This window comes from Scyliorhinus canicula, chromosome 2 (assembly GCF_902713615.1).
Source record: "Scyliorhinus canicula chromosome 2, sScyCan1.1, whole genome shotgun sequence".
In the NCBI taxonomy this organism is placed as follows: domain Eukaryota; kingdom Metazoa; phylum Chordata; class Chondrichthyes; order Carcharhiniformes; family Scyliorhinidae; genus Scyliorhinus; species Scyliorhinus canicula.
In genome coordinates, this window is record NC_052147.1 from 87645411 (window position 1) to 87669976 (window position 24566).

Here is a 24566-nt window from a genome sequence, read left to right on the forward strand (position 1 = left end):
CTGGGACCCAGGAGCTGTGAAGCAACTGTGCTAACCACTATGCTACTGTGCTGCCCTCAAAAACACAATGTCTGCATGGATTTCCTCCGGGTGCTCCGGTTTCCTCCCACAGTCCAGAGATGTGCAGGTTAGGTAGATTGGCCATTCTAAATTTCCCCTTAGTGTTCAGGGATGTACAGATCGGGTGGGGTTGGGGGGAGTGAGCCTAGGTGGGGTGCTCTTTCAGAGGGTCGGTTCAGACATGATGGGCCAAATGGCCTTCTTTTGCACTGAAGGAATTCAATGGTTCCAAGGCAGGAATTCGAGGCGTGCAGATATACTGGCAGGGTTGTGGGACTGGAAGCGATTACAGAGAGAGGGTGAGGCCATGAAGGGATTTGGCAGAATGACAGGGAGTGGGGTAGCTTGATCTTGGTTTCGGACAATGCTCTGCACAACATCGAGGGCTGAGGGCCTGGTCTGTGCTGTACTGTTCTATGTACATCAGGATGAGAATTGTACATTTAGGTCTCACTTGGAATGCCATTTCCTCCGTTACATTTGACTGGGTTCCAATGTCAGTCAGTGAACAAAAAGTTAATAGGGGAACCGGGGCAACTTGCTGAGGGTTAGGATATGAGCAGGAGAGTTTTCAATGAGCTCAAGTTCATGGATGTTGGGAAATGGATAGTAGGTTGACATCAAAATTTGAAACAGATGTTTTGGTTAGAAGCAACAACCAACATTTGTAATCATCTAAATAAACATCCCAAACTGGCAATCAGTAGCTAGTGCTTGGCAATCAGTAGCTAGTGGTGTCCCTCAGGGATCCGTGTTGGGCCCACAATTGTTCACAATTTACATTGATGATTTGGAGTTGGGGACCAAGGGCAATGTGTCCAAGTTTGCAGATGACACTAAGATGAGTGGTAAAGCGAAAAGTGCAGAGGATACGGGAAGTCTGCAGAGGGATTTGGATAGGTTAAGTGAATGGGCTCGGGTCTGGCAGATGGAATACAATGTTGACAAATGTGAGGTTATCCATTTTGGTAGGAATAACAGCAAACGGGATTATTATTTAAACGATAAAATATTAAAGCATGCCGCTGTTCAGAGAGACTTGGGTGTGCTAGTGCATGAGTCACAGAAGGTTGGTTTACAAGTGCAACAGGTGATTAAGAAGGCAAATGGAATTTTGTCCTTCATTGCTAGAGGGATGGAGTTTAAGACTAGGGAGGTTATGTTGCAATTGTATAAGGTGTTAGTGCGGCCACACCTGGAGTATTGTGTTCAGTTTTGGTCTCCTTACTTGAGAAAGGACGTACTGGCGCTGGAGGGTGTGCAGAGGAGATTCACTAGGTTAATCCCAGACCTGAAGGGGTTGGATTATGAGGAGAGGTTGAGTAGACTGGGACTGTACTCGTTGGAATTTAGAAGGATGAGGGGGGATCTTATAGAAACATTTAAAATTATGAAGGGAATAGATAGGATAGATGCGGGCAGGTTGTTTCCACTGGCGGGTGACAGCAGAACTAGGGGGCATAGCCTCAAAATAAGGGGAAGTAGATTTAGGACTGAGTTTAGGAGGAACTTCTTCACCCAAAGGGTTGTGAATCTATGGAATTCCTTGCCCAGTGAAGCAGTTGAGGCTCCTTCATTACATGTTTTTAAGGTAAAGATAGATAGTTTTTTGAAGAATAAAGGGATTAAGGGTTATGGTGTTCGGGCCGGAAAGTGGAGCTGAGTCCACAAAAGATCAGCCATGATCTAATTGAATGGCGGAGCAGGCTCGAGGGGCCAGATGGCCTACTCCTGCTCCTAGTTCTTATGTTCTTATGTTCTTATCCCAGAAACCTAGAATCAAGGCTTCTCTCTTCACATGAACTGAACCAGAGGTTAGCGAGACACCAAGTAATGATGAATAGCAGTTGGGAAGAACAAACCCCCAGGTGATTCTCTCAGCCTGATGGGGCTCCAGAAAATATTCCACCTTCCAAAAAAAGGAGAAAATCTGAATGTTCTTTTTAAATTAGAAAAATATTGGCAGACATCAGTCCAATACTGAATTGTTCACAAGACTTTTATTTTGATGTGCATTTTAGTAACAGATGGGATACCCGGGGAAATTGGTTGGCAGAGCAGGGTAGGGCATATAGAAATGAAATCATACCATTATTAGTGCATCGTCAAGTTTTTCTCTCTGCCATCTAATCACAGATAAAGGTGAGAGAAACCATAATGCATTCAGTTCATTGTGAAGTCAGGTTCAGTATTATAGCAGCAAGAGGTGGTGGTGTAGAAGTGGATTTCATTTGGAACTTCGCTGATAGGGTTAATATAACAGTTCTGAAAAGCTCTGTGAAAGAGATGTCAACAGGTCAAGGGATGAAATAAAGGGAGTGTGTCTGACCGGCATCTGTGAAAGCAAAGATGTCAGAAGGTTATGGGATGGAATATAGGGAGTGTGACTTTGGTACTAATTAATGTTCTGACCCACATCTGTGAAAGCAGAGAGGTCAAAAAGGCAAAGAATGGAATGAATGGGAACCGTTACTTTATTGCAGAGATAACGTAATTAAGCTTGTTTGACCAGTTGGAACAAATAAACATTGAAATGTAAAAGGAAGGGCCTTGGAATGAGATAAGCCAGATGGCCATGGGATACAAAAACCTTTGTATTAATATTGATAGTGACTTGTGCTAATGATTATGTCAAAAATAACCTCCCGACCTCGAAGAATAATTCCATATATGTACATGTTCTGGATCCTTGCCAAATCATAGGTGTATCTAGGAATTTAAGGGGTCCACCCCTAAGCTGTAAGATGTATAAAGATACCGTCCTTATTCTGGGATTTTGGCACTTCTCGAAGGTGGTTACCCGACTGCTTAGAGATTTGTCCCGGCCGTAAATAAACGAATATTCGTTACTGACGTGTTCGAGTGTTTTACTTCTGGACTGACGATCAGATACGTGAAAGCGCAATTCACATTTGGTGGCCCGTACGGGGATCTCCAGAGGGGTCTGCGCAACTAACCGGCGTAATTGACTGAGCTCGTTCAAAGTAGAGGACGAATTTGGCCCCCATTGTGAGTAAAAATTTCTTTTCCACCTTGGTATTCGCCTACTACTAGTTTGATCGTTGCTCAGCCTTGCCGTTGGTTTGTCGAGAAGCCTCTGCGAGATCCAGGTCAGTCCAGCGAACCCGTTTTAAAGAGGGTAAGTGAGTGAACCCTGTGGTTATCGTCTCTAGGGGCAGCCTGGGACTGCCGCCGTGATTCCAGGCAGCGTTCGCTGGAGTTACGGGCGGGGTTGCCAGGACTGCTAGGGGCAGCCTGAGGAGCCGCCGTGATTCCAGGCAGCGTTCGCTGGAGTTACGGGCGGGGTTCTCAGGATTGCTAGGGGACGGTTAACGGGCTGTGGGCAGCCTGGGACTGCCGCCGTGATTCCAGGCAGCGTTCGCTGGAGTTACGGGCGGGGTTCTCAGGATTGCTAGGGGACGGTTAACGGGCTGTGGGCAGCCTGGGACTGCCGCCGTGATTCCAGGCAGCGTTCGCTGGAGTTACGGGCGGGGTTGCCAGGACTGCTAGGGGCAGCCTGAGGAGCCGCCGTGATTCCAGGCAGCGTTCGCTGGAGTTACGGGCGGGGTTCTCAGGATTGCTAGGGGACGGTTAACGGGCTGTGGGCAGCCTGGGACTGCCGCCGTGATTCCAGGCAGCGTTCGCTGGAGTTACGGGCGGGGTTGCCAGGACTGCTAGGGGCAGCCTGAGGAGCCGCCGTGATTCCAGGCAGCGTTCGCTGGAGTTACGGGCGGGGTTCTCAGGATTGCTAGGGGACGGTTGACGGGCTGTGGGCTCCGGACGGGACTGCCGCCGTGATTCCAGGCAGCGTTCTCTGGAAGTTACGGGCGGGGTTCTCGGAGCCTATCCCCCGGTATAACCCATACCTTCACCGAAGAATTTTACCTACTTACCCCTTAATAGCATTGGTGTCCTGGGTCCTGTGTTATTAAGGAAGTAAAGTAAGCTAATAACCACTTAAAATCTGGTCTTCTTGAGTTGAATTAGCTGTTTAAACTCGGCTGCTTTCCTTGTCTTTCTCCAGCAGGCTGCGTCTCTCTCTCTCTCTCTCTCTCTCCTGTTGCTGTTGCAGAGTGCTGCTGCTTCTGCTCCCTGGGTTTATATTCTCTTTCGAAGAGTTATTAAGTTTTAACGACTGTATTGTATATGGGCTTGTTTCACTTTGATAGTTTACCAGTATCTTTGATGTAAACATCTTACTACAACTCGTTATTCATTTCAGGCATATCGTCTCCTCTCAGATTTGATTTAAAAAATGCTTTTGTTTCAATAGTTAACTTTTATTTCTGTGATTTCAAATCGTTTAATTTTCCAATTGTCCCCAGTTCATAACTTTGCCTTTGATTTTGACTTAAATGATGTTTCTCGTAGCCAGGTCATCTCCAATTTTCTTTTAATTAACTTGATGTTCGTAGAATTTTACCCCTTAAATTGACACTAAATTCGACTGAGCATCTTCCATTCTTTCCAGCTGTTTACTAAGAGAGTTTATTTCAATTAAGAGGTGAAACTTTGCCTTTAGCTGATGCTAAAATTTAACTTGGTTGTGACTTGAAAGACTTGCCTGTTTTAAACATTCGTCACTTAATGCAATTGAAACTCTCATCCATGCTTTTTCAGATGCTTTCTGAGATAGTTACATTCCATGAAGGTGTGAGCCATTGTTTCTGCTGAACCCTGCTTGTGAGCAAGAATCTGCATTTTATAGCTCTGCATTCTTTGCAGCTGCTGTTAACCTTTTGTGGGATCTGTCCCGGTGCCCTCTCGGGCCAGATGTTGCCAGACTTCCATGTTTCAAATGACACATTTTTCTGTATTATCAAGAACCCACCGCAAAGAAATTAATTGCCTTGTGGAGGGAATACTGTCAGTTAATGAAAGATGCATCTATACTGGCTAGCTGGCAGGCAAATGCCTCAAAATTGGGTATTGGCCTCACCAAAGGGGGAATTGTTAAAACAGTAGAGGTCTTAAAAAGGGAATGTAAAGAATATAAGAAATGTAAGAATGCTAATCCTACCCTGGCGCCGGTCAGCAATGCGAAGCAAGGTTGGGAGGAGGGGGACAATGGGGATGAGGAACATCTGTTCAATTGCGGGGGACGTCAGAAGCCCCCACAGCCCCCACAGCCTCCACAGCCCCCACAGCCTCCACAGCCTCCACAGCCCCCACAGCCCCCACAGCCACCTCCGCCACCGCCCCTGGAATGTGATCAGTATTATGAGTAACTCAGTATGTTCAGAACTACATTGGTCTCAGAATAAACAGATAAAGAATTTGTGCTGGGCAGTTTCGAAACTGCTGCGTTGAAATTGACACTGCATGGCTCCGCAGGGTCCTAGTGCCCGCTGATCACAAACAGTCACTAGCAGAACCGCCTCAAGGAGGCACTCCTCCAGGCCCCTGCCCTTGGTCGACCCTTATATGATCGCCCTTTTCAGCTCTATTGCACAGTCCTTGCCGACTGCGCCACAGCTGTCCTGACCCAACGCCACGGCGACCGCTGTCGCCCGGTTGCATACTACTCCTCTAAACTCGATCCGGTAGCCCTTGGCTATCCTATCTGTACCCAAATTCTTGCAGCTATCTACAAAAGCCTGCAATCGGCTGCTAATATTACCCTCCAACAAGATATCACTGTCTATAGTTCCCATTCTGTTACGGCCCTTTTGGGACAGCTACAGACTCAGCATCTCACGATGGCTCGTCAGAACAAATATGAGATTGCTCTCCTTAATAACCCGAAAGTCCAGTTTGCCCACTGCACCACTATCAACCCTGCTAACTTTTTGACGCATCCTCCCACAGACATGCTCGACCCAACTCATGACTGTCTGCAACTGTTGCAAGAAGTCTCCTCGGTTCACGACGACCTCTCCGATATACCCATCCCGAGTGCAGATTGTTCCTTTTTCACCGATGGAAGTTCTTCCGTCGGCGAAAGGGGGGATAGACAATCTGGCTATGCAATCATCGATCAAGACGGTGACGTAGTAGAAGCAGCAGCATTTGAAGTTCCCTTTTCTGCCCAACAGGCAGAATTGTTTGCGTTAATACGAGCATGCATATTGGCACAGGGGAGGAAGGTTAATATTTATACAGATTCCCGATACGCCTTCGGGGTAGTACATGATTTCGGGCAATTATGGAAAAACAGAGGATTTCTAACCTCCGCTGGTACACCCATCTCACACCAGCAGTTAGTAACCCAGTTATTGCAGGCCCTTATGCTCCCAGACAAGATAGCGGTGATAAAATGCGCAGCGCATACAAAAGGCACAGGACTGGTGGAAACGGGCAGCAGGAGAGCGGACGAGAAGGCAAAAGAAATTTCTAAATCTGGCAAACTAATGGTGCCTAGAATGATGAGGCAGACTAAAACCCCCTCGGGAAAGTCCCCCTCTGAAAAACCTATGCCAACCATTGCTGACATAATCCAAATGCAGGAGGACGCTCCTGCAACTGCTGTAAATATGTGGAAAAACTTAGGATGTATATATGATATCGAAAATAAGCTGTGGGTCACCCCGGTAGGACAAACATGTATGACCGATGCATTAGCAGCCTGGGTGACCGAATGTGTACACTTTGCAACTCACTGTGGCGCTCGTGCCACAGGGGACATATTGTTAAAAAGCTGGTGGCACCCACGACTGCAAGAAATGGCCCAACAAATTAGCAGTCGGTGCCTAATCTGTCAACAGCACAACCCCGGTAAGGCCGTCCCCTGTGATCCTGGCACAACCCCCTTACCTGAGGGTCCATTTGAGACCCTACAAATGGATTACATTGAGTTGGAAAGATGTCAATGCTATAAATATGTGTTAGTCATTGTGGACACTTTTAGCAAATGGATCGAGGCCTACCCGACTACGGATAACAAGGCCTCGACAGTAGTTAAGGTGTTAATGCGAGAAATTGTTCCGCGATTTGGAATTCCAGCCCGGCTGAGCTCTGACAATGGTCCCCACTTCATAGGTCAAATCAATAAGGAATTCTGTGCTCTGCTTGGAATAAAGCAACAGTTTCATTGTGCCTACAGACCACAAGCCGCTGGAGTGGTGGAAAGGGCTAATCAGACTCTAAAGACTAAACTCGCTAAACTACAAGCAGACACTGGGGCCACTTGGCTCAAACTCCTGCCTTTAGCACTCTTCCAGCTACGTGCCACCCCCGCAGGAAAAATTCGCCTAAGCCCAGCGGAAATACTATATGGCAGACCCTTTCGAACGCCTTGGGACAGCAGTGTTCCACGGAATGTTCAATTCCATTACATGACTACCGAGATGGCTAATTATATATTAACGCTAACTAGAATTTTGAAAGGATTACACTCCCGAGTTCGTGCCACCCAGGAAGAAGTCCCCTCCATTACTCATGACGTCTCCATCAACCCTGGGGATTATGTCCTAATTCGAAATTGGACACGTAAAGGTTTGGAACCTCGATGGGAGGGTCCCCTACAGGTTCTACTCACTACCCCCACTGCAGTAAAAGTGGAGGGCCGGAACGCATGGGTACATATGCACCATTGTAAGTTAATTAAGTATCCATGATGTTCTAAACTTTTCCTTTAAGTCCTAGGAACACGAGTACCAGGATGAAGTCCCTCTTCACCGTCACAATACTCGCCACCCTGCTCTCTCTCGCTGCATCCGAAAGAAGGAGATGCCCGTATGGAAGCCGACGTCCACCCCTGTGCCGAGAAGGAACCCCACGATGTGGAACAACGACAGATCTCCGATGGATCACCACCGCTATCAAAACCTGCCCAACCACCGGTCCTCCCGACGACCAGAAGCGCCGATTCCTGATTACGTACATGGTTCTAATGTACGATCGCCGCACATGCAGGTGGAACCACCGGTGCATTGATAAGGACAGGGTACAAATTTTACCATCAAGGACTACTCACCCCTACTCGCCTTCCAGAAGGAAGCGGGCAACGCACCATGTAACGGCAAATTCTTTTCTGTTTATGTCCTATGTCTATGCTAAGAAAGTGGGTGTCTCCTCTTGCTGGGTATGTACACAGGTCCCGACCCATGCCCGTGGAGGCGTTCCCTTGATGTCTGTTCCTTTCTCGATCGAACAGACGGCTGAATGGGTTATATTCCAGACAGTTCAGAGAATATCACGCGTCTGGTAACCCATATCAGAGATGGAGTACAGCGCTTGCGACTCGCCGGTCAGGCTGACTGGTGGAGCTGGATGTGGTCTAATTCTTGGGCCACTTACCTATTCCATGGGCTCATTATCTTCGTTACCATCTGTTTGTTGCTCTGTATCATAGCTACTGGTGTGAAATGCCTATGCAACCGTTTGGGTGCCACTGCATTACCACAGATGCTTCAGAGATCCGCCCTAGACGAAAAAGAAAAACTGGTTCCACCTACCCCTGACCTATATGAGGAAGTGGCATCCTGCCGGAGCCTAGTAGAGGAGGAGTACCTCCGCCTCGCTCTCATTTCCATCTAAAGTATCCTGAGTGTTATGTGATCAAGGAATGATCAAAGGGGGGAATGTAGAAGTGGATTTCATTTGGAACTTCGCTGATAGGGTTAATATAACAGTTCTGAAAAGCTCTGTGAAAGAGATGTCAACAGGTCAAGGGATGAAATAAAGGGAGTGTGTCTGACCGGCATCTGTGAAAGCAAAGATGTCAGAAGGTTATGGGATGGAATATAGGGAGTGTGACTTTGGTACTAATTAATGTTCTGACCCACATCTGTGAAAGCAGAGAGGTCAAAAAGGCAAAGAATGGAATGAATGGGAACCGTTACTTTATTGCAGAGATAACGTAATTAAGCTCGTTTGACCAGTTGGAACAAATAAACATTGAAATGTAAAAGGAAGGGCCTTGGAATGAGATAAGCCAGATGGCCATGGGATACAAAAACCTTTGTATTAATATTGATAGTGACTTGTGCTAATGATTATGTCAAAAATAACCTTCCGACCTCGAAGAATAATTCCATATATGTACATGTTCTGGATCCTTGCCAAATCATAGGTGTATCTAGGAATTTAAGGGGTCCACCCCTAAGCTGTAAGATGTATAAAGATACCGTCCTTATTCTGGGATTTTGGCACTTCTCGAAGGTGGTTACCCGACTGCTTAGAGATTTGTCCCGGCCGTAAATAAACGAATATTCGTTACTGACGTGTTCGAGTGTTTTACTTCTGGACTGACGATCAGATACGTGAAAGCGCAATTCACAGTGGCGCCTTCGAATAAGCCAGTTGTTCGGGTTCCTCAGGGTGACTGATTACTGTTACTCATCTGAGACGAGGACGATCTGTTTCCCAATATTTCCTCCTTTCATCATAGACTCAAAAGCAGCTGAAAGAGACAAATTGTGAGATTTACAGATTTAAGAAAGGCGGACTGTCAAAGATTACTTTCACCAACTAATCACGTACAAGACTAACAATGCTTTCGATTCAGTACAGCTTTCATCTCATGTTGGTGCAGCATTTACAATACAGCCATTGCTTAAATCACCAGATTTAGGGCAGCACGGTGGCACAGTGGGTTAGCCCTGTGCCTCAAGGGGCCGAGATCCCAGGTTAGATCCCGGCTCTGAGTCATTGTCCGTGTGGAGTTTGTACATTCTCCCCATGTTTGCGTGCGTTTCGCCCCCACAACCCAAAGATGTGCAGGGTATGTGGATTGCCATGCTAAATTGCCCCTTAATTGGAAAATAAATGAATTGGGTACTCTAAATTTTAAAAAAAGTCACCAGATTTCCATGTAATTTGAAATGGTCCCAGGGGCGAGGGATTTCATAGAATCATAGAATCGCTACTGTGCAGAAGGAGGCCATTTGGCCCATCAAGACTGCACTGAACCTCTGAAAGAGCACCCAACCTAGGCCCACTCTCCCACCCTGTCCATGTAACCCAATAACCCCATATCGCCTTTGGACACTAAGGGGCACATCTTTAGACTGTGGGAGGAAACCGGAGCAACTGGAGGAAATCCATGCAGACACGGGGAGAAAGTGCAAACTCCACTCAGACAGTCACCCATGGCCAGAACTGAACCCTGGCGATGCAGAACACAGTGATAATCACTGTGCCACCCTCCATTTCAATGGAGGGACAGGAAAAGCTGGGGTTGTTCTAGCTCTTTGTTGGAACTACTTTCAAAGGGGAATCGGATATATAGTTGGAAGGGAAAGTAAAACTGCAGAATTGGCAGGAAAAGGCAGACGAATGAGACTAATTGGATAGCTCTTTCCTTTTTTAAAATAAATTTAGAGTACCCAATTATTTCTTTTCCAATTAAGGGGCAATTTAGCGTGGCCAATCCACCCAACCTGCACATCTTTGGGTTCTGGGGCTGAAACCCACGCAGACACGGGGAGAATGAAAGAACTCCATACGGACAGTGACCCAGGGCTGGGATTCGAACCCAGATCCTAAGCGCCATAGCCCCAGTGCTAACCACTCTGCCACGTGCCGCCCTTGGAAAGCTCTTTCAAAGAGTTAGAATAGGCACAATGGGCCAAATGGCCTCTGGCTGACTCTCAGATATCCCTTATCACCTTTTCCTTCAGCCAACTATTGAATAGAACAAAGAACAAACAAGGAACAAAGAAAAGTACAGCACAGGAACTGGCCATTCAGCCCTCCAAGGCCATGCCGACCATGCTGCCCGTCTAAACTAAAATCTTCTACACTTCCGGGGACCATATGCCTCTATTCCCATCCTATTCATGTATTTGTCAAGATGCCCCTTAAACATCACTATCGTCCCTGCTTCCACCACCTCCTCCGTCAGCGAGTTCCAGGCACCAACTACCCTATGTCTAAAAAACTTGCCTCGCACATCTGCCCCTCGCACCTTAAGCCTATGCCCCCTAGTAATTGACCCCTCTACCCTGGGAAAAGTCTCTGACTATCCATTCTGTCTATGCTCCTCATAATTTTGTAGACCTCTATCAGGTCGCTCTTCAACCTTCTTCGTTCCAGTGAGAACAAACCAAGTTTATTCAACCTCTCCTCATAGCTAATGCCCTCCATACCAGGCAACATCCTGGTAAATCTCTTCTGCACCCTCTCTAAAGCCTCCACATCCTTCTGGTAGTGTGGCGACCAGAATTGACCACCACTCCAAGTGTGGCCTAACTAAGGTTCTATACAGCTGCAACATGACTTGCCAATTCTTATACTCAATGGCACAGCCAATGAAGGCAAGCATGCCGTATGCCTTCTTGACTACCTTCTCCACCTGTGTTGCCCCTTTCAGTGACCTGTGGACCTGTACACCTAGATCTCTCTGACTGTCAATACTCTTGAGGGTTCTACCCTTCACTGTATATTCCCTACTTGTATTAGACCTTCCAAAATGCATTACCTCATATTTGTCCGGATTAAACTCCATCTGCCATCTCGCAGCCCAAGTCTCCAAACGATCTAAATCCTGCTGTATCCTCTGACAGTCGTCATCGCTATCCGCAATTCCACCAACCCTTGTGTCATCCTCAAACTTACTAATCAGACCAGTTACATTTTCCTCCAAATCATTTATATATACACTACGAACAGCAAAGATCCCAGCACTGATCCCTGCAGAACATGACGAGTCACAGCCCTCCAATAAGAAAAGCACCCTTCCATTGCTACTCTCTGCATTGTATGACCTAGCCAGTTCTGTATCCATCTTGCCAGCTCACCTCTGATCCTGTGTGACTTCACCTTTTGTACCAGTCTGCCATGAGGTACCTTGTCAAAGGCCTTACTGAAGTCCATGTAGACATCCACAACATCCACTGCTCTACCTGCATCAATCATCTTTGTGACCTCTTCGAAAAACTCTATCAAGTTAGTGAGACACAACCTCGTCTTCACAAAACCATGATGCCTCTCGCTAATACGTCCATTTGCTTCCAAATGGGAGTAGATCCTGTCTCGAAGAATTCTCTCCAGTAATTTCCCTACCATTGACGTAAGGCTCACCAGCCTGTAGTTCCCTGGATTATCCTTGCTACCCTTCTTAAACAAAGGAACAACATTGGCCATTCTCCAGTCCTCCGGGACATCACCTGAAGACAGAGAGGATCCAAAGATTTCTGTCAAGGCCTCAGCAATTTCCTCTCTTGCCTCCTTCAATATTCTGGGGTAGATCCCATCAGGCCCTGGGGACTTATCTACCTTAATATTTTTCAAGACGCCCAACACCTCATCTTTTTGGATCTCAATGTGACCCAGGCTATCAACACACCCTTCTCCAGACACAACATCCACTAATTTCTTCTCTTTGGTGAATACTGATGCAAAGTATTCATTTAGTACCTCGCCCAATTCCTCTGGCTCCACACATAGATTCCCTCCCCTGTCCTTCAGTGGGCTAACCCTTTCCCTGGCTACTCTCCTGCTTTTTATGTATGTGTAAAAAGCCTGGGGATTTTCCTTAACCCTATTTGCCATTGACTTTTCGTGACCCCTTTTAGCTCTCTTGACTCCTTGCTTAAGTTCCTTCCTACTTTCCTTATATTCCACATAGGCTTCATCTGTTCCCAGCCTTCTAGCCCTGACAAATGCCTCCTTTTTCTTTTTGACGAGGCCTACAATATCCCTCGTTATCCAAGGATCGTGAAATTTGCCATATTTATCCTTCTTCCTCACAGGTCCTGAATTCCTTTCAACTGACATTTGAAAGTCGCCCACATGTCAGATGTTGATTTCCCCTCAAACATCCGCCCCCAATCTATGTTCTTCAGTTCCCGCCTAATATTGTTATAATTAGCCTTCCCCCAATTTAGCACATTCACCCGAGGACCACTCTTATCCTTGTCCACCAGCACTTTAAAACTTACTGAATTGTGGTCACTGTTCCCAAAATGCTCCCCTACTGAAACTTCTACAACCTGGCCGGGCTCATTCTCCAATACCAGGTCCAGTACAGCCCCATCCCTAGTTGGACTATCTACATATTGTTTTAAGAAATCCTCCTGGATGCTCCTTACAAACTCTGCCCCGTCCAAGCCCCCAGCACTAAGCGAGTCCCAGTCAATATTGGGGAAGTTAAAGTCTCCCATCACAACAACCCTGTTGCTTTTACTCCTTTCCAAAATCTGTCTACCTATCTGCTCCTCTATCTCCCGCTGTCTGTTGGGAGGCCTGTAGTAAACTCCCAACATTGTGACTGCACCCTTCTTATTCCTGATCTCTACCCATATAGCCTCGCTGCCCTCTGAGGTGTCCTCCCATAGTACAGCTGTTCATCTGCCTTACCTGTTGTACTTGCATTAAAACATATGCACTTCAGGCCACCAGTCCCTCTGTTTTCAGCAACATCTCCTGTCTGCTCGTCCTCAGAGCCATAATGGCCCTATTCCCTAGTTCTCCCTCAATGCTTTCACCTTCTGACCTATTGCTCCGGTGCCCACCCCCCTGCCATACTAGTTTAAACCCTCCCATGTGACACTAGCAAACCTCGCGGCCAGGATATTTATGCCTCTCCAGTTTAGATGCAACCTATCCTTCTTATACAGGTCACACCTGCCCCAGAAGAGCTCCCAGTGGTCCAGATAACGGAAACTCACCCTCCTCCACCAGCTGTTTAGCCACATGTTCAGCTGCTCTATGTTCCTATTTCTAGCCTCACTGGCACGTGGCACAGGAAGTAATCCCGAGATTACAACCCTTGAGGTCCTGTCTTTCAACTTTCTGCCTAACTCCCCGAACTCCTGCTGCAGGACCTCATCCCCCTTCCTGCCTCTGTCGTTAGAACCAATATGTACCATGACCTCTGCCTGTTTGCCCTCCCCCTTCAGGATGCCCGCTACCCATTCTGAGACATCCTGGACCCTGGCACCACGGAGGCAACATACCATCCTGGAGTTTCTTCCACGTCCACAGAAGCGCTTATCTGTGCTCCTGACTATAGAGTCCCCTATGAATATTGCTCTTCTGCGCTTTGAACCTCCCCGCTGAACATCTGCTCTGGTGCCACTGCTCTGGCTGCTGCCATTTTCCCCTGATAGGCTATCCCCCCCGACAGTATCCAAATGGGTATACCTGTTCGAGAGGGGGACAACCACAGGGGATTCCTGCACTGACTGCCTGCCCCTTCTCGTGGTCACCCATTTCTCTGCCTGCACCTTGAGTGTGACCACATTTATATAACTGCTATCTATGATGCTTTCCACCACCTGCATGCTCCTAAGTGCATCCAACTGCTGCTCCAACCGAACCATGCAGTTGGGTACACTTTCTGCAGATGTAGCCATCCGGGACGCTGGAAGCCTCCTGGACCTGCCACATCTCACAGTCAGAGCACTGCACTCCTCTAATTGACATTGCGTTAATTAATTAGTAAATTAAATTTTAAATTTTTTTTTTTAAAAAGTCACTGTTGTGGGGTACTCACCCCACAACCCAAAGGTGTGCAGGATAGGTGGATTCGCCACTCCAAATTGCCTCTTAAATATAGTTACATATTTTTCCTCACACTAGATTTCTACTATAAATGTAAATGCTAAATACAGTACTCTCCAATCTCTGGCTTCGATACCCCTCTAAATTATGATTAAGTAATTAATTAAGTATGTTTAATTAGTTTAACAATGTTTAAATTTAAAATTTAGTGCAGATTCCCTATCAGCCAATCAGGTCACAGCTTTCTTGTGACGTCACTTTTCATATTTTTCTCCCCGCAGTCGGATCACTCAGAATAGCAGAATATCTATCATTTATCTGTTCCCAAGCTCCTCCCCAGCTCTCTCTCTCTCTCACTCCTTAAAATGAAGGTCGCTGGAACCTGGGGCTAAGATTTTATATCACCTACCTTCCCAGGGTGCTCCCTGGTTTTTCTCCCTGCTTCCCAGAATGCACTCTGGATCTCTCCCTGCTGATTACCAGTTACAAAGCCAAATTAAGGAAACAGAACAGAACAAGAGTTTTGAAAAATAAATTCAGAGTACCCAATTTTTGTTTCCAATTAAGAGGCAATTTGGAGTGGCGAATCCACCTATCCTGCACATCTTTGGGTTGTGGGGTGAGACCCACACAGACAAGGGGAGAATGTGCAAACTCCACACGGACAGTGACCCAGGGCTGGGATCGAACCCGGGTCCTTGGCACCGTGAGGCAGCAATGCTAAATACTGCATCACCGTGCTGCCCTTGAGCTAACAGGTGACATAGTCTCTGCACTCATTTAACACCAGTAGCCCATTTCACAGTCTCATAACTCTGTGTAAGAAAGTCGCTGTCCCGTTTTCTGGACTGTAAAAGAGTGAGTAGTGATCTAATTGAAACATTAAAAAATTCTTAAGGGGTCAGGATGGTGCCCTGACCGCTGGTGGCGATCTTCGGGGTGTCGGATTTGCCGGAGCTGCTTGGGGGGAAGGGGGCCGACTTTTTGGCCTTCGCCTCTCTGGTAGCCTGACGATGAGGCTGCTTGCGTGGAGATCGACGGCGCCACCCAGGGCCTCGGACTGGCTGACGGACGTGGCAGACTTCCTAAGATTGGAGAAAATCAAATTTGCTATCACAGGGTCGGAGGAAGGGTTCCGCTCCAGGTGGAAGCAATTTGTTGCTGTTGGGGGCGGGGGGACAGAATCTAGAACACCTCAATAGAATAAGGGGTCGGCCATTTTGGACTGATTTATGGAGACATTTCTTCACTAAGAAGGTTGTCAGTCTTTGGAATTCTTCACCCCAGCGAACTGTGATGCTTAATTATTTAACATATTCTATAAGAAGTCTTACAAAACCAGGTTAAAGTCCAACAGATTTGTTTTGAAACACTAGCTTTCGGAGCGCAGTTCCTTCATCAGGTGCATCGCCAAATTGTCCAAATTGTTTATGTAAAGGGTGATCAATAGTGATCTCAAAACCAATCCTATGGAAGATTTCTTCCTATTGTTTGGCTGTCTGAGTCACTACCCTTAACCTCAACTCTGGACAACAAGCTAACCACAAACAGGAGACATTCAACTACTTAAAACTACTTTAAACTAGTGTGGCCGGGGTGGGGGGAGGAAACGGAGGAATAGGTCAGAAGGAGAATAGGACCAGTAAGACTGAGAAGAAGGACAGGCAGGGAGATGCTGCTGAACACAGCAGGACTGGTGGTCTGAAGTGCATTTGTTTAAATGCGAGAAGTATAACCGGTAAGGCAGATAAACTGAGAGCTTGGATTAGTACTTTGACCTATGTTGTTATTGCCAACACAGGTGTACTGCAGGACACCTCAGAGGGCTCATGAATATGGGTAGAGCTCAGGAATAGGAAGGGTGCAATCACAATGTTGGGGGTAAACTGCAGGCCTTCCAAGAGCCAGCGGGAGATAGAGGAGCAGATAGGTAGCCAGATTTTGAAAAGGTGTAAAAGCAACAGGGTTGTTGTGGTGGGTGATTTTAACTTCCCTAATATTGACTGGCACTCACTTAGTGCAAGGGGCTTGGATGGGGCAGAGTTTGTAGGAGCAACAAGAGGGCTCCTTGAAACAAAATGTAGGTAGTCCGACTAGGGAAGGTACTGGACCTGGTATTGGGGTGCCCGGCCAGGTGGTAGAAGTTTTAGTAGGGGAGCATTTCAGGAACAGTGACCATAATTCAGTAAGTTTTAAGATACTGTTGGATAATGATAAGAGTAGACCTCAGGTGAAGGTGCTAAATTGGGAGAAGGCTAATTATAACAATATTAGGTGGGAACTGAAGAACCTAGATTGGGGGCGGATGTTTGAGGGGAAATCAACATCTGACATGTGGGCAACTTTCAAATGTCAGTTGAAAGGAATTCAGGACCGGTGAGGAAGAAGGATAAATATGGCAAATTTCACGATCCTTGGATAACGAGGGATATTGTAGGCCTCGTCAAAAAGAAAAAGGAGGCATTTGTCAGGGCTAGAAGGTGGGTGAATTGGACATTCTGAATTCTCCCTCAGTGTACCCGAACAATGCAGGTGGAGAAGGTAGTCAAGAAGGCATACAGCATGCTTACCTTCATCGGCCGGGCATTAAGTATGAAAATTGGCAAGTCATTCTGCAGCTGTATAGAACCTTAGTTAGCCCACAGTTGGAATATAGTGTTCAATTCTGGTCGCCACACTACCAGAAGGATGTGGAGGCTTTGGAGTGGGTACTGAAGAGGTTTACCAGGATGGCTCCCAGTATGGAGGGTATTAGCTATGAGGAGAGGTTGCATAAACTCGGTTTGTTCTCACTGGAACGACGGAGGTTGAGGCTGACATGATAGAAGTCTACAAAATTATGAGGGGCATGAACTGAGTGGTAGTCAAAAGCTTTTTCCCAGGATGGAAGAGTGAATTACGAGGGGACATAGGTTTGAGGTTTGAGGCGGAAAGTTTAGAGGAGATGTGTGAGGGAAGTTATTTTTACACAGAGAGTAGTGGATGCCTGGAACTCGCTGCTGGAGGAGGTGGTGAAGCAGGAAGGATAGTGATATTTAAGGGGCGTCTTGATAAATACATGAATAGGATGGGAATAGAGGGATACAGGCCCCAGAAGTGTAGAAGGCTTTAAGTTAGATGGGCAGAATGGTTGGCGTAGGCTTGGAGGGCTGAAGGGCTTGTTCCTGTTTTGTACTTTTTTTTTCATCTTTGTTATTTGTACTTCTCCCTTGGCTCTGCGTGCTCTGAGCTTAGTCATGAGACCAATATGCGATATCTTTCCAAAGCTCTTCTGGAAGTCTATGTATTCTTCAAGATCATTTTCCCAATATCTGGCCAGTCTTGGACAACCTCATGGTGGTGATCTGGGAGCAAATTACGTCCTGGCCGCTCCCGGAGTTCAAGTGTTGTTCAGTAGGATTTTGATGCATGCCTGCCAAACCTGAGGTGATCAGCTCATCGTATTTGCCACATGATCCAAAATATTTGCAATACTAATAAAACAAACGTGCAATCTTTTAAAAATAGCTTTGAGGTTTTAAACCGTCAACAATCAAGACCGATAGATTCATCACCAGAGCCAGGAGAATAGCTTCAAAAGCGTTTTGCAATCCATTCATTCTGAAAAACAAGTCTGCTCTTTCCACTCTCAGAGAGTGGTGACAATTTGTTTGTTGAAGTGTTCTATTTCTAACAGTGTGAACCAGTTTATTTGAAAAGGAGCACGTTTCTGCAAGAGTAAACTGTCTTTGTTTTATCCGAATATTAGGAGACACTCAGAGAGAAAAGAATCAACAAATCGCTATTTATTTCCTTCTGCCTTACTGATATCCCATTGTCTGCCATTTCCAAACAGTGTCAGCACATTTAATAGCCATTTGGCTCATGACCAAGAAAGCACAATAGCACCTATACTTCCTCAGGAAACTAAGGAAATTCGGCATGTCCACATTGACTCTTACCAACTTTTACAGATGCACCATAGAAAGCATCCTATCTGGCTGCATCACAGCTGGTATGGCAACTGCTCGGCCCAATACCATAAGAAACTACAGAGAGTTGTGAACATAGCCCAGTCCATCACGCAAACCCACCTCCCATCCATTGACACTAAATGTATCATTCAGAGGCATGCAGAGAGAACAATAACAGAGAAGGTGACAGAGAGTGAACTATTATTCTTTTTTCATTGAGCAACTTGCCCGTCAAGATTCCAGATCGCTAGAAGCCCCACAGCTGAATTATATTCTGCTAAACAGAACATGGTGTGGCTGATATGCAACTCCTGTGGTCAATTCTTCCTTGCCAATGAGGCAGGAACAACAAATAACAGTATAGCGAGTGACATTCATACCGACCACTGCAACTTTGTACTGTATGACTCAGCATCAATCCACCGCATGTGGCGGTGTGGATCTGTGAGACACCAATTAAAAAGTAAGGGTGGGGGGGGGGAGGGGAGGGAATAGAAGTGCATTGGCACAGGAAACCTAAGGATGGCATAAAGCTGACCATTTCCTTACCTCCGATGTTCTCCAATCCTTTCACTACCGTCTCACGCACCTGCAGGAACAGAAGAAGTGCCTGTGAGAGCTGCAAACATGCCTTGTATATTCCTGCAATCCACACTACCATTGAAATGTCGCTGCAGAAAATGTCTGTGCCAACTCAACAATGCAGAACTTGGTCCAAAAAAAAATCACATTTTTCGTTTTGCTTTGACCAAAATGTTCTTTCCTCCTCTTTTTCACCTTTGAAAAATTTTTTTTTTTATTAACAATCTTTTCAATATATCCTTACATCTATATACGTACAAACGTTAACAGTATTTCAGCCCTTCCACCACCCAAACCCAACAGAAACAACAGCCAATCCCCCCCCCCCCCCCCCCCCACCCCCCACCACCCCCTGACGATGACCAACTCTCTGAATTAGAATATAAATAGCTGCCACCTCAGGTACATTTAGAGTACCCAATTCTTTATTTTTCCAATTAAGAGGCAATTTAGCGTGGTCAATCCACCTACCCTGCACACATTTTTGGGTTGTGGGGGTGAGACCCAAGCAGATACGGGGAGAATGTGCAAACTCCACACCGGAACCCAGGTCCTCGCCGCCATGAGGCAGCAGTGCTGCCCTCCAGGAGGTAGAATTGACTCTATATAGAACCTCACTCCACACCCCTCCTTCAAACACCTGGCCCAACTCCTCCTCTCACTTTCTTTTTAAAAATATTTTTATTCATATTCATTTGTATTTATAACAAAACAGAAAAGGGTAACACACAGGAAACATATACATAAATATGAGGCATGTTAACGGTGATCAGCTATAACAGCCGTATTATTAACGCTATTCATGGTGTATACGATGTCATTAAAACACACCAGGGGCTGTTTGAGACCACAGAGGTGTAACCTGTTGGTTGTCTTGGCCGCATCCTTGGGTTATATCACCCCCCTCCCCTCAGTATCCTTTGCACTTGTTTTTCCCTGCCCTCTGGATGTTGCCCCCCTTTCTCTCTTCCCTGCCCCCCTTCCCTCCATGTCCTTCTTTTCCCCTGTCTGGCCACTTCCTTTTAATCCAACAGGACCTGCTCCGTCAACACCAGTTGACCATAGATCTCATACACCCTTCCCTACATCAACTACTGAGAGAACTCTGTCCATCAACAAGGGTGGGGGGGCAAAGGGAGGAAGCGACCTCCTTGCCCTTGTGGTGCAACCTGGTAGTACCTGGTAGTACCAAAACTGGTTACCTCTTGGAAGCATATACTTCCCCTAAGGCAGGAGATTGCAGGGGCTCTGACCCAAATTTTTTATTCCTCTTTAGCCTTGTGGGAGGTGCCGGAGGACTAGAGAACAGCTAATGTGGTCTTATTATTTAAAAAAGATTGTAGAGATAAGCCAGGGAACTACAGATCAGTGACTCTCACGTCAGTGGTGGGGAAACTAATGGAGAAAATTCTGAAGGAGAGAATCTATCTCCACTTGGAGAGGCGAGGTTTGATCAGGAATAGTCGGCATGGCTTTGTCAGAGGGAGGTCATGTCTAACAAATTTGACTGAACTTTTTGAGGAGGTGACCAGGTGTGTAGATGAGGGCAGTGCAGTTGGATGTAGTTTATATGGATTTCAGCAAAGCCTTTGACAAGGTCCCACATGGGGGCTTATAAAGAAGGTAAATGCACAGGGGATACAGGGTAACTTGATAAGGTGGATTCAAAATCGGCTTAGCTGCAGGAGACAGACGGTGATGACGGTGATTGGAAGGCAGTGTTGACTGGAAGCCAGTGTGTAGTGGCGTACCACAGGGATCTATGCTGGGTCCTATGCAGCCATTTATATCAACTTACATTTTTTTTCCAATTAAAGGGCAAGTTAGAGTGGCCAATTCACCTATCCTGCACATCTTTAGGTTATGGGGGTGAGACCCATGCAGACACAGGGAGAATGTGCAAACTACACACAGACAGTGGACATTTATATAAACAACATAGATGACCATGTGGGGGATAATGATCAGTAAGTTTACGGATGATACAAAGTTTGACTGGGTGGTTATCAGTGAGGTTGAGGGTCTTGGGTTACAGGAAGATGTAGAAGGGATGGTCAAATGGGCAGAAAAGTGGCAGATGGAATTTAACCCTGAAAAGTGTGAGATGATAAGGAAGTATTCAATGAATGGCCCAACACTGGGAAGTTCTGAGGAACAAACAGACCTTGTTGGGTTTCTCAAAAATCTCTGAAGGCAGAAGTTTAGATTAATAGGATGGTGAAAAAGGCACATAGAACATAGAACAGTACAGCACAGAACAGGCCCTTCGGCCCTCGATGTTGTGCCAAGCCATGATCACCCTACTCAAACCCACGTATCCACCCTATACCCGTAACCCAATAACCCCCGCCTTAACCTTACTTTTTAGGACACTACGGGCAATTTAGCATGGCCAATCCACCTAACCCGCACATCTTTGGACTGTGGGAGGAAACCGGAGCACCCGGAGGAAACCCACGCACACACGGGGAGGACGTGCAGACTCCGCACAGACAGTGACCCAGTCGGGAATCGAACCTGGGACCCTGGAGCTGTGAAGCATTTATGCTAATCATCATGCTACCGTGCTGCATATGGGACACTTGCCTTTAGCAATCGAGGCATAGATTACAAAAGGGAGGTCATGTTGGAGTTGTATGGAACTTAGGTGAGGACACAGCTGGAGTACTGTGTACAATTCTGGTCCGAGTTCCCGACGACGTGGGTCTCTCATGGTCTCATCCGTCGGGAACTCAGTGTGGCAGCTGCGGACTCAGACCAGCGCCGCAAGTCGGGGGAGGGCCAATCCACGGGCAGGGGGGACATTATATGGGGCTGGGGACACTCTGGGAGGGTGGTCCGGGGCGCGCGTGCCAGCCAAAGGAGGGCACTATTTCGCTGGCCGGTCCGCGGGCTGCGTCCGCATGTAGCACGGCGCAGCCACTGCAGGCCGCCGCAGTGCGCTTGCACGGCCGTGAACCGTTTCTCCAGGGCGTATCGGCAACTAGAGCTGGGTGCTCTTCACTGCCGTCCTGCTAGCCCCCGGCAAAACGGGGTATCGGAGGAGGTTTGCGCCATTTGTTCTGGCGTGAAACACCACTGTTCTCATGCCGGTGTGGGGACATAGCCCCAGAATAGGAGAATCCAGCCCAGGGTTTTTCATGTGTTGGTGCAGACTTGATGGGCCGAAGGGCCTCTTCTGCGCTGTACTCTTCTGTTATTCTGATTCTCCAGCCCTTCCTCAAAAGTAGCAAACTTACCACCTACGAACAAGTCACCAAACTGCTCGAACCCCTCCTCCCTCCAAGTCCCAAAGGTCCCATCTAAACTGTGCTCATATCTTCAAGGTAGCCCATTTCATTGGGGAAAATGGAAGGGAGCCATGACCAATGCTCTCAAACTGGTGCCCTTAGTCATTTCTCTCCTTCCGCCCCCACATGGACTTTGTCCCTCTAAGCCATTCCCACACCTTTTCTGTGTTTGTCGTCCAACAGTAGTATAACAGGTTGGGCAACGCTAGGCCCCTGATTGCCTATCCCTTTGTAAAATCCCTCTACGGAGCGGTGGGGACCTGCCTGCCCAAATGAAAGAAGAGATTGTTTTATTGACTCCTCTAAAGAAAGATTTTGAACAGAAAACTGGAAGGCACTGAAACAAACATAGAAATCTTGGGAGAATATTCATTTTTTTTAAATTTAGAGTTCCCGATTCTTTCCTTCCAAGGGGCAATTTAGCGTGCCCAATCCACCTCACTTGAACATCTTTGGGTTGTGGGGGTGAGACCCACACAGACATGGGGAGAACGTGCAAATTCCACACAGACAGTGACACGGGGCTGGGATCGAACCCGGGTCCTCAGCGACGTAGGCAGCTGTGCTAGCCACTGTGCCGCCGTGCTGTCCGTGGAGAATGTGCAAACTCCACAAGGACAATGTCCCGGGCCGGGATCAAACCTGGGTCCTCGCCGCCGGAACTACATCACTTTAACAGAGTCTGTCTAAACGGAGTTTTATGAACTACAGCAACAGAGATCATGACCAAAACTGTAGCAAACTCTCCTGATCAAAACAGGATTATTTCTCCCGCCAAACACAGTGAAAGGAAGATATGAAACCCAAAATAAATCCCAATTAGTTACAGGAGAGCAGGATCTGGGTGCGACAGATAGTGAAATTCCCAATCATCTCCATTACGGCCTGGAATACATGCAGCGTTTTTTTAAAAAGGCATGTACCGAGCAGCAAAAACACAGTACAGTACAGTACCTTCAACTTTCCCTCTTTCAGCCACTGGCTCAACAGGACGAGGCCCACCTCATGCTTATCCGCATAATCCAGCATCAAGAATCTTTCTCTGTAAAAGGTCACAAACGGGACAGGGGTGAGAAAAAGAAGCAAAAATCGTAATTAAAGCACAAAGTACTTCTGCCAATACAACACCATCATTATGCTCCAGAGTGTCAGGTTAAACAGGCTGACATGCCAAAGCCACTGAAAGAAAACAAAAGCCTGGAGAGACTGTGCTGAAACACCTGCTGCAAAGTTCTGCACGTGCAACATTCAAAGCCTGATGTAAGGCAATTAATAAAAAGTTGGTGCCTAAATAAAGGAGGGTATGGTGACACAGTGGTTAGCACTGCTGCCTCACGGTGTTGAGGACCCGGGTTCGATCCCGGCCCTGGGTCACTCTCCGTGTGGAATTTGCACATTCTCCCCGTGTCTGCGTGGGTTTCACCCCACAACCCCCAGGTGAGCATCCTTCACGTGAGGATGTGCTCCGAAACCTAGTGATTCGAAACAAACCTGTTGGACTTTAACCTGGCGTTGTAAGACTTCTTACCAGGAGGATGATGGAAGCAGAGATGTTCAATGATTCCAAAAGGAAACTGGAAGGGCACTTGAAGGAAATGAACTTATAGGTCTACTGGAGGAGAGTGGGAGAAGGCGGCTGGAACTAGATTCGATGGACTGAATGGTCTTTTTCTGCACTGCAATGACTCTATGGGCCTGATTTTTCACTGCCAGCTGGGTAAGAGTGGAAGCGGACAGGTTTTAAAAATAGCACTCTTGGACAGTGTGTTAGTATCCCTCTGGGAAGCCACTATCTTCAAAGCAGGGATAATCAGGAACCTATTCGCCTCAAATTAACTTCTTGTTAAGAACCTCGAAGAGCTCATTAACAGGCGGGGGGGGGGGGGGGGGGGGGGGGGGGGGGGGGCAGAAGGCGATATTCAAATTGTAGATCAGCAAAACCAAACCACCTGGAGCACAGCTGCCGGCTGTAATTTTTTTTTTTTTTTTTTTATAAATTTAGATTACCCAATTATTTTTTCCAAGGGGCAATTTAGCGTGGCCAATCCACCTACTCTGCACATTTTTGGGTTGTGGGGGCGAAACCCACGCAGACACGGGGAGAATGTGCAAACTCCACACAGACAGTGACCCAGAGCCGGGATCGAACCTGGGACCTCAGCGCCGTGAGGCGGTTGTGCTAACCACTAGGCCACCGTGCTGCCCAAGCCGCCAGCTGTAATGCTGGGAACCATCAAGTAAAATGTTTTCAACTGAAAAAATGTTTTGGCAATGAGACTTTTGTATCTCAGAT

The 24566-nt window shown here is 46.9% G+C and overlaps 1 protein-coding gene across 5 annotated transcripts in view; it reads right to left on the reverse strand.

Moving 5' to 3' along the window:
- Positions 1-2040: 2040 nt before the first annotated feature.
- The window catches only part of ptgr2 (prostaglandin reductase 2), a 96456-nt gene continuing 73930 nt past the window's right edge, over positions 2041-24566 (reverse strand). For all 5 annotated transcript variants that reach the window (XM_038782207.1, XM_038782227.1, XM_038782190.1 and 2 more), the window contains 4 exons: positions 23228-23315; positions 18951-18990; positions 9286-9403; positions 2041-2273 (listed from right to left, as the gene is read on the reverse strand). In XM_038782207.1, coding sequence (XP_038638135.1) covers positions 9336-9403; positions 18951-18990; positions 23228-23315 — 196 coding nt within the window. In that variant the 3' untranslated portion in view covers positions 2041-2273; positions 9286-9335. The remainder of the gene's footprint in view (positions 2274-9285; positions 9404-18950; positions 18991-23227; positions 23316-24566) is intronic.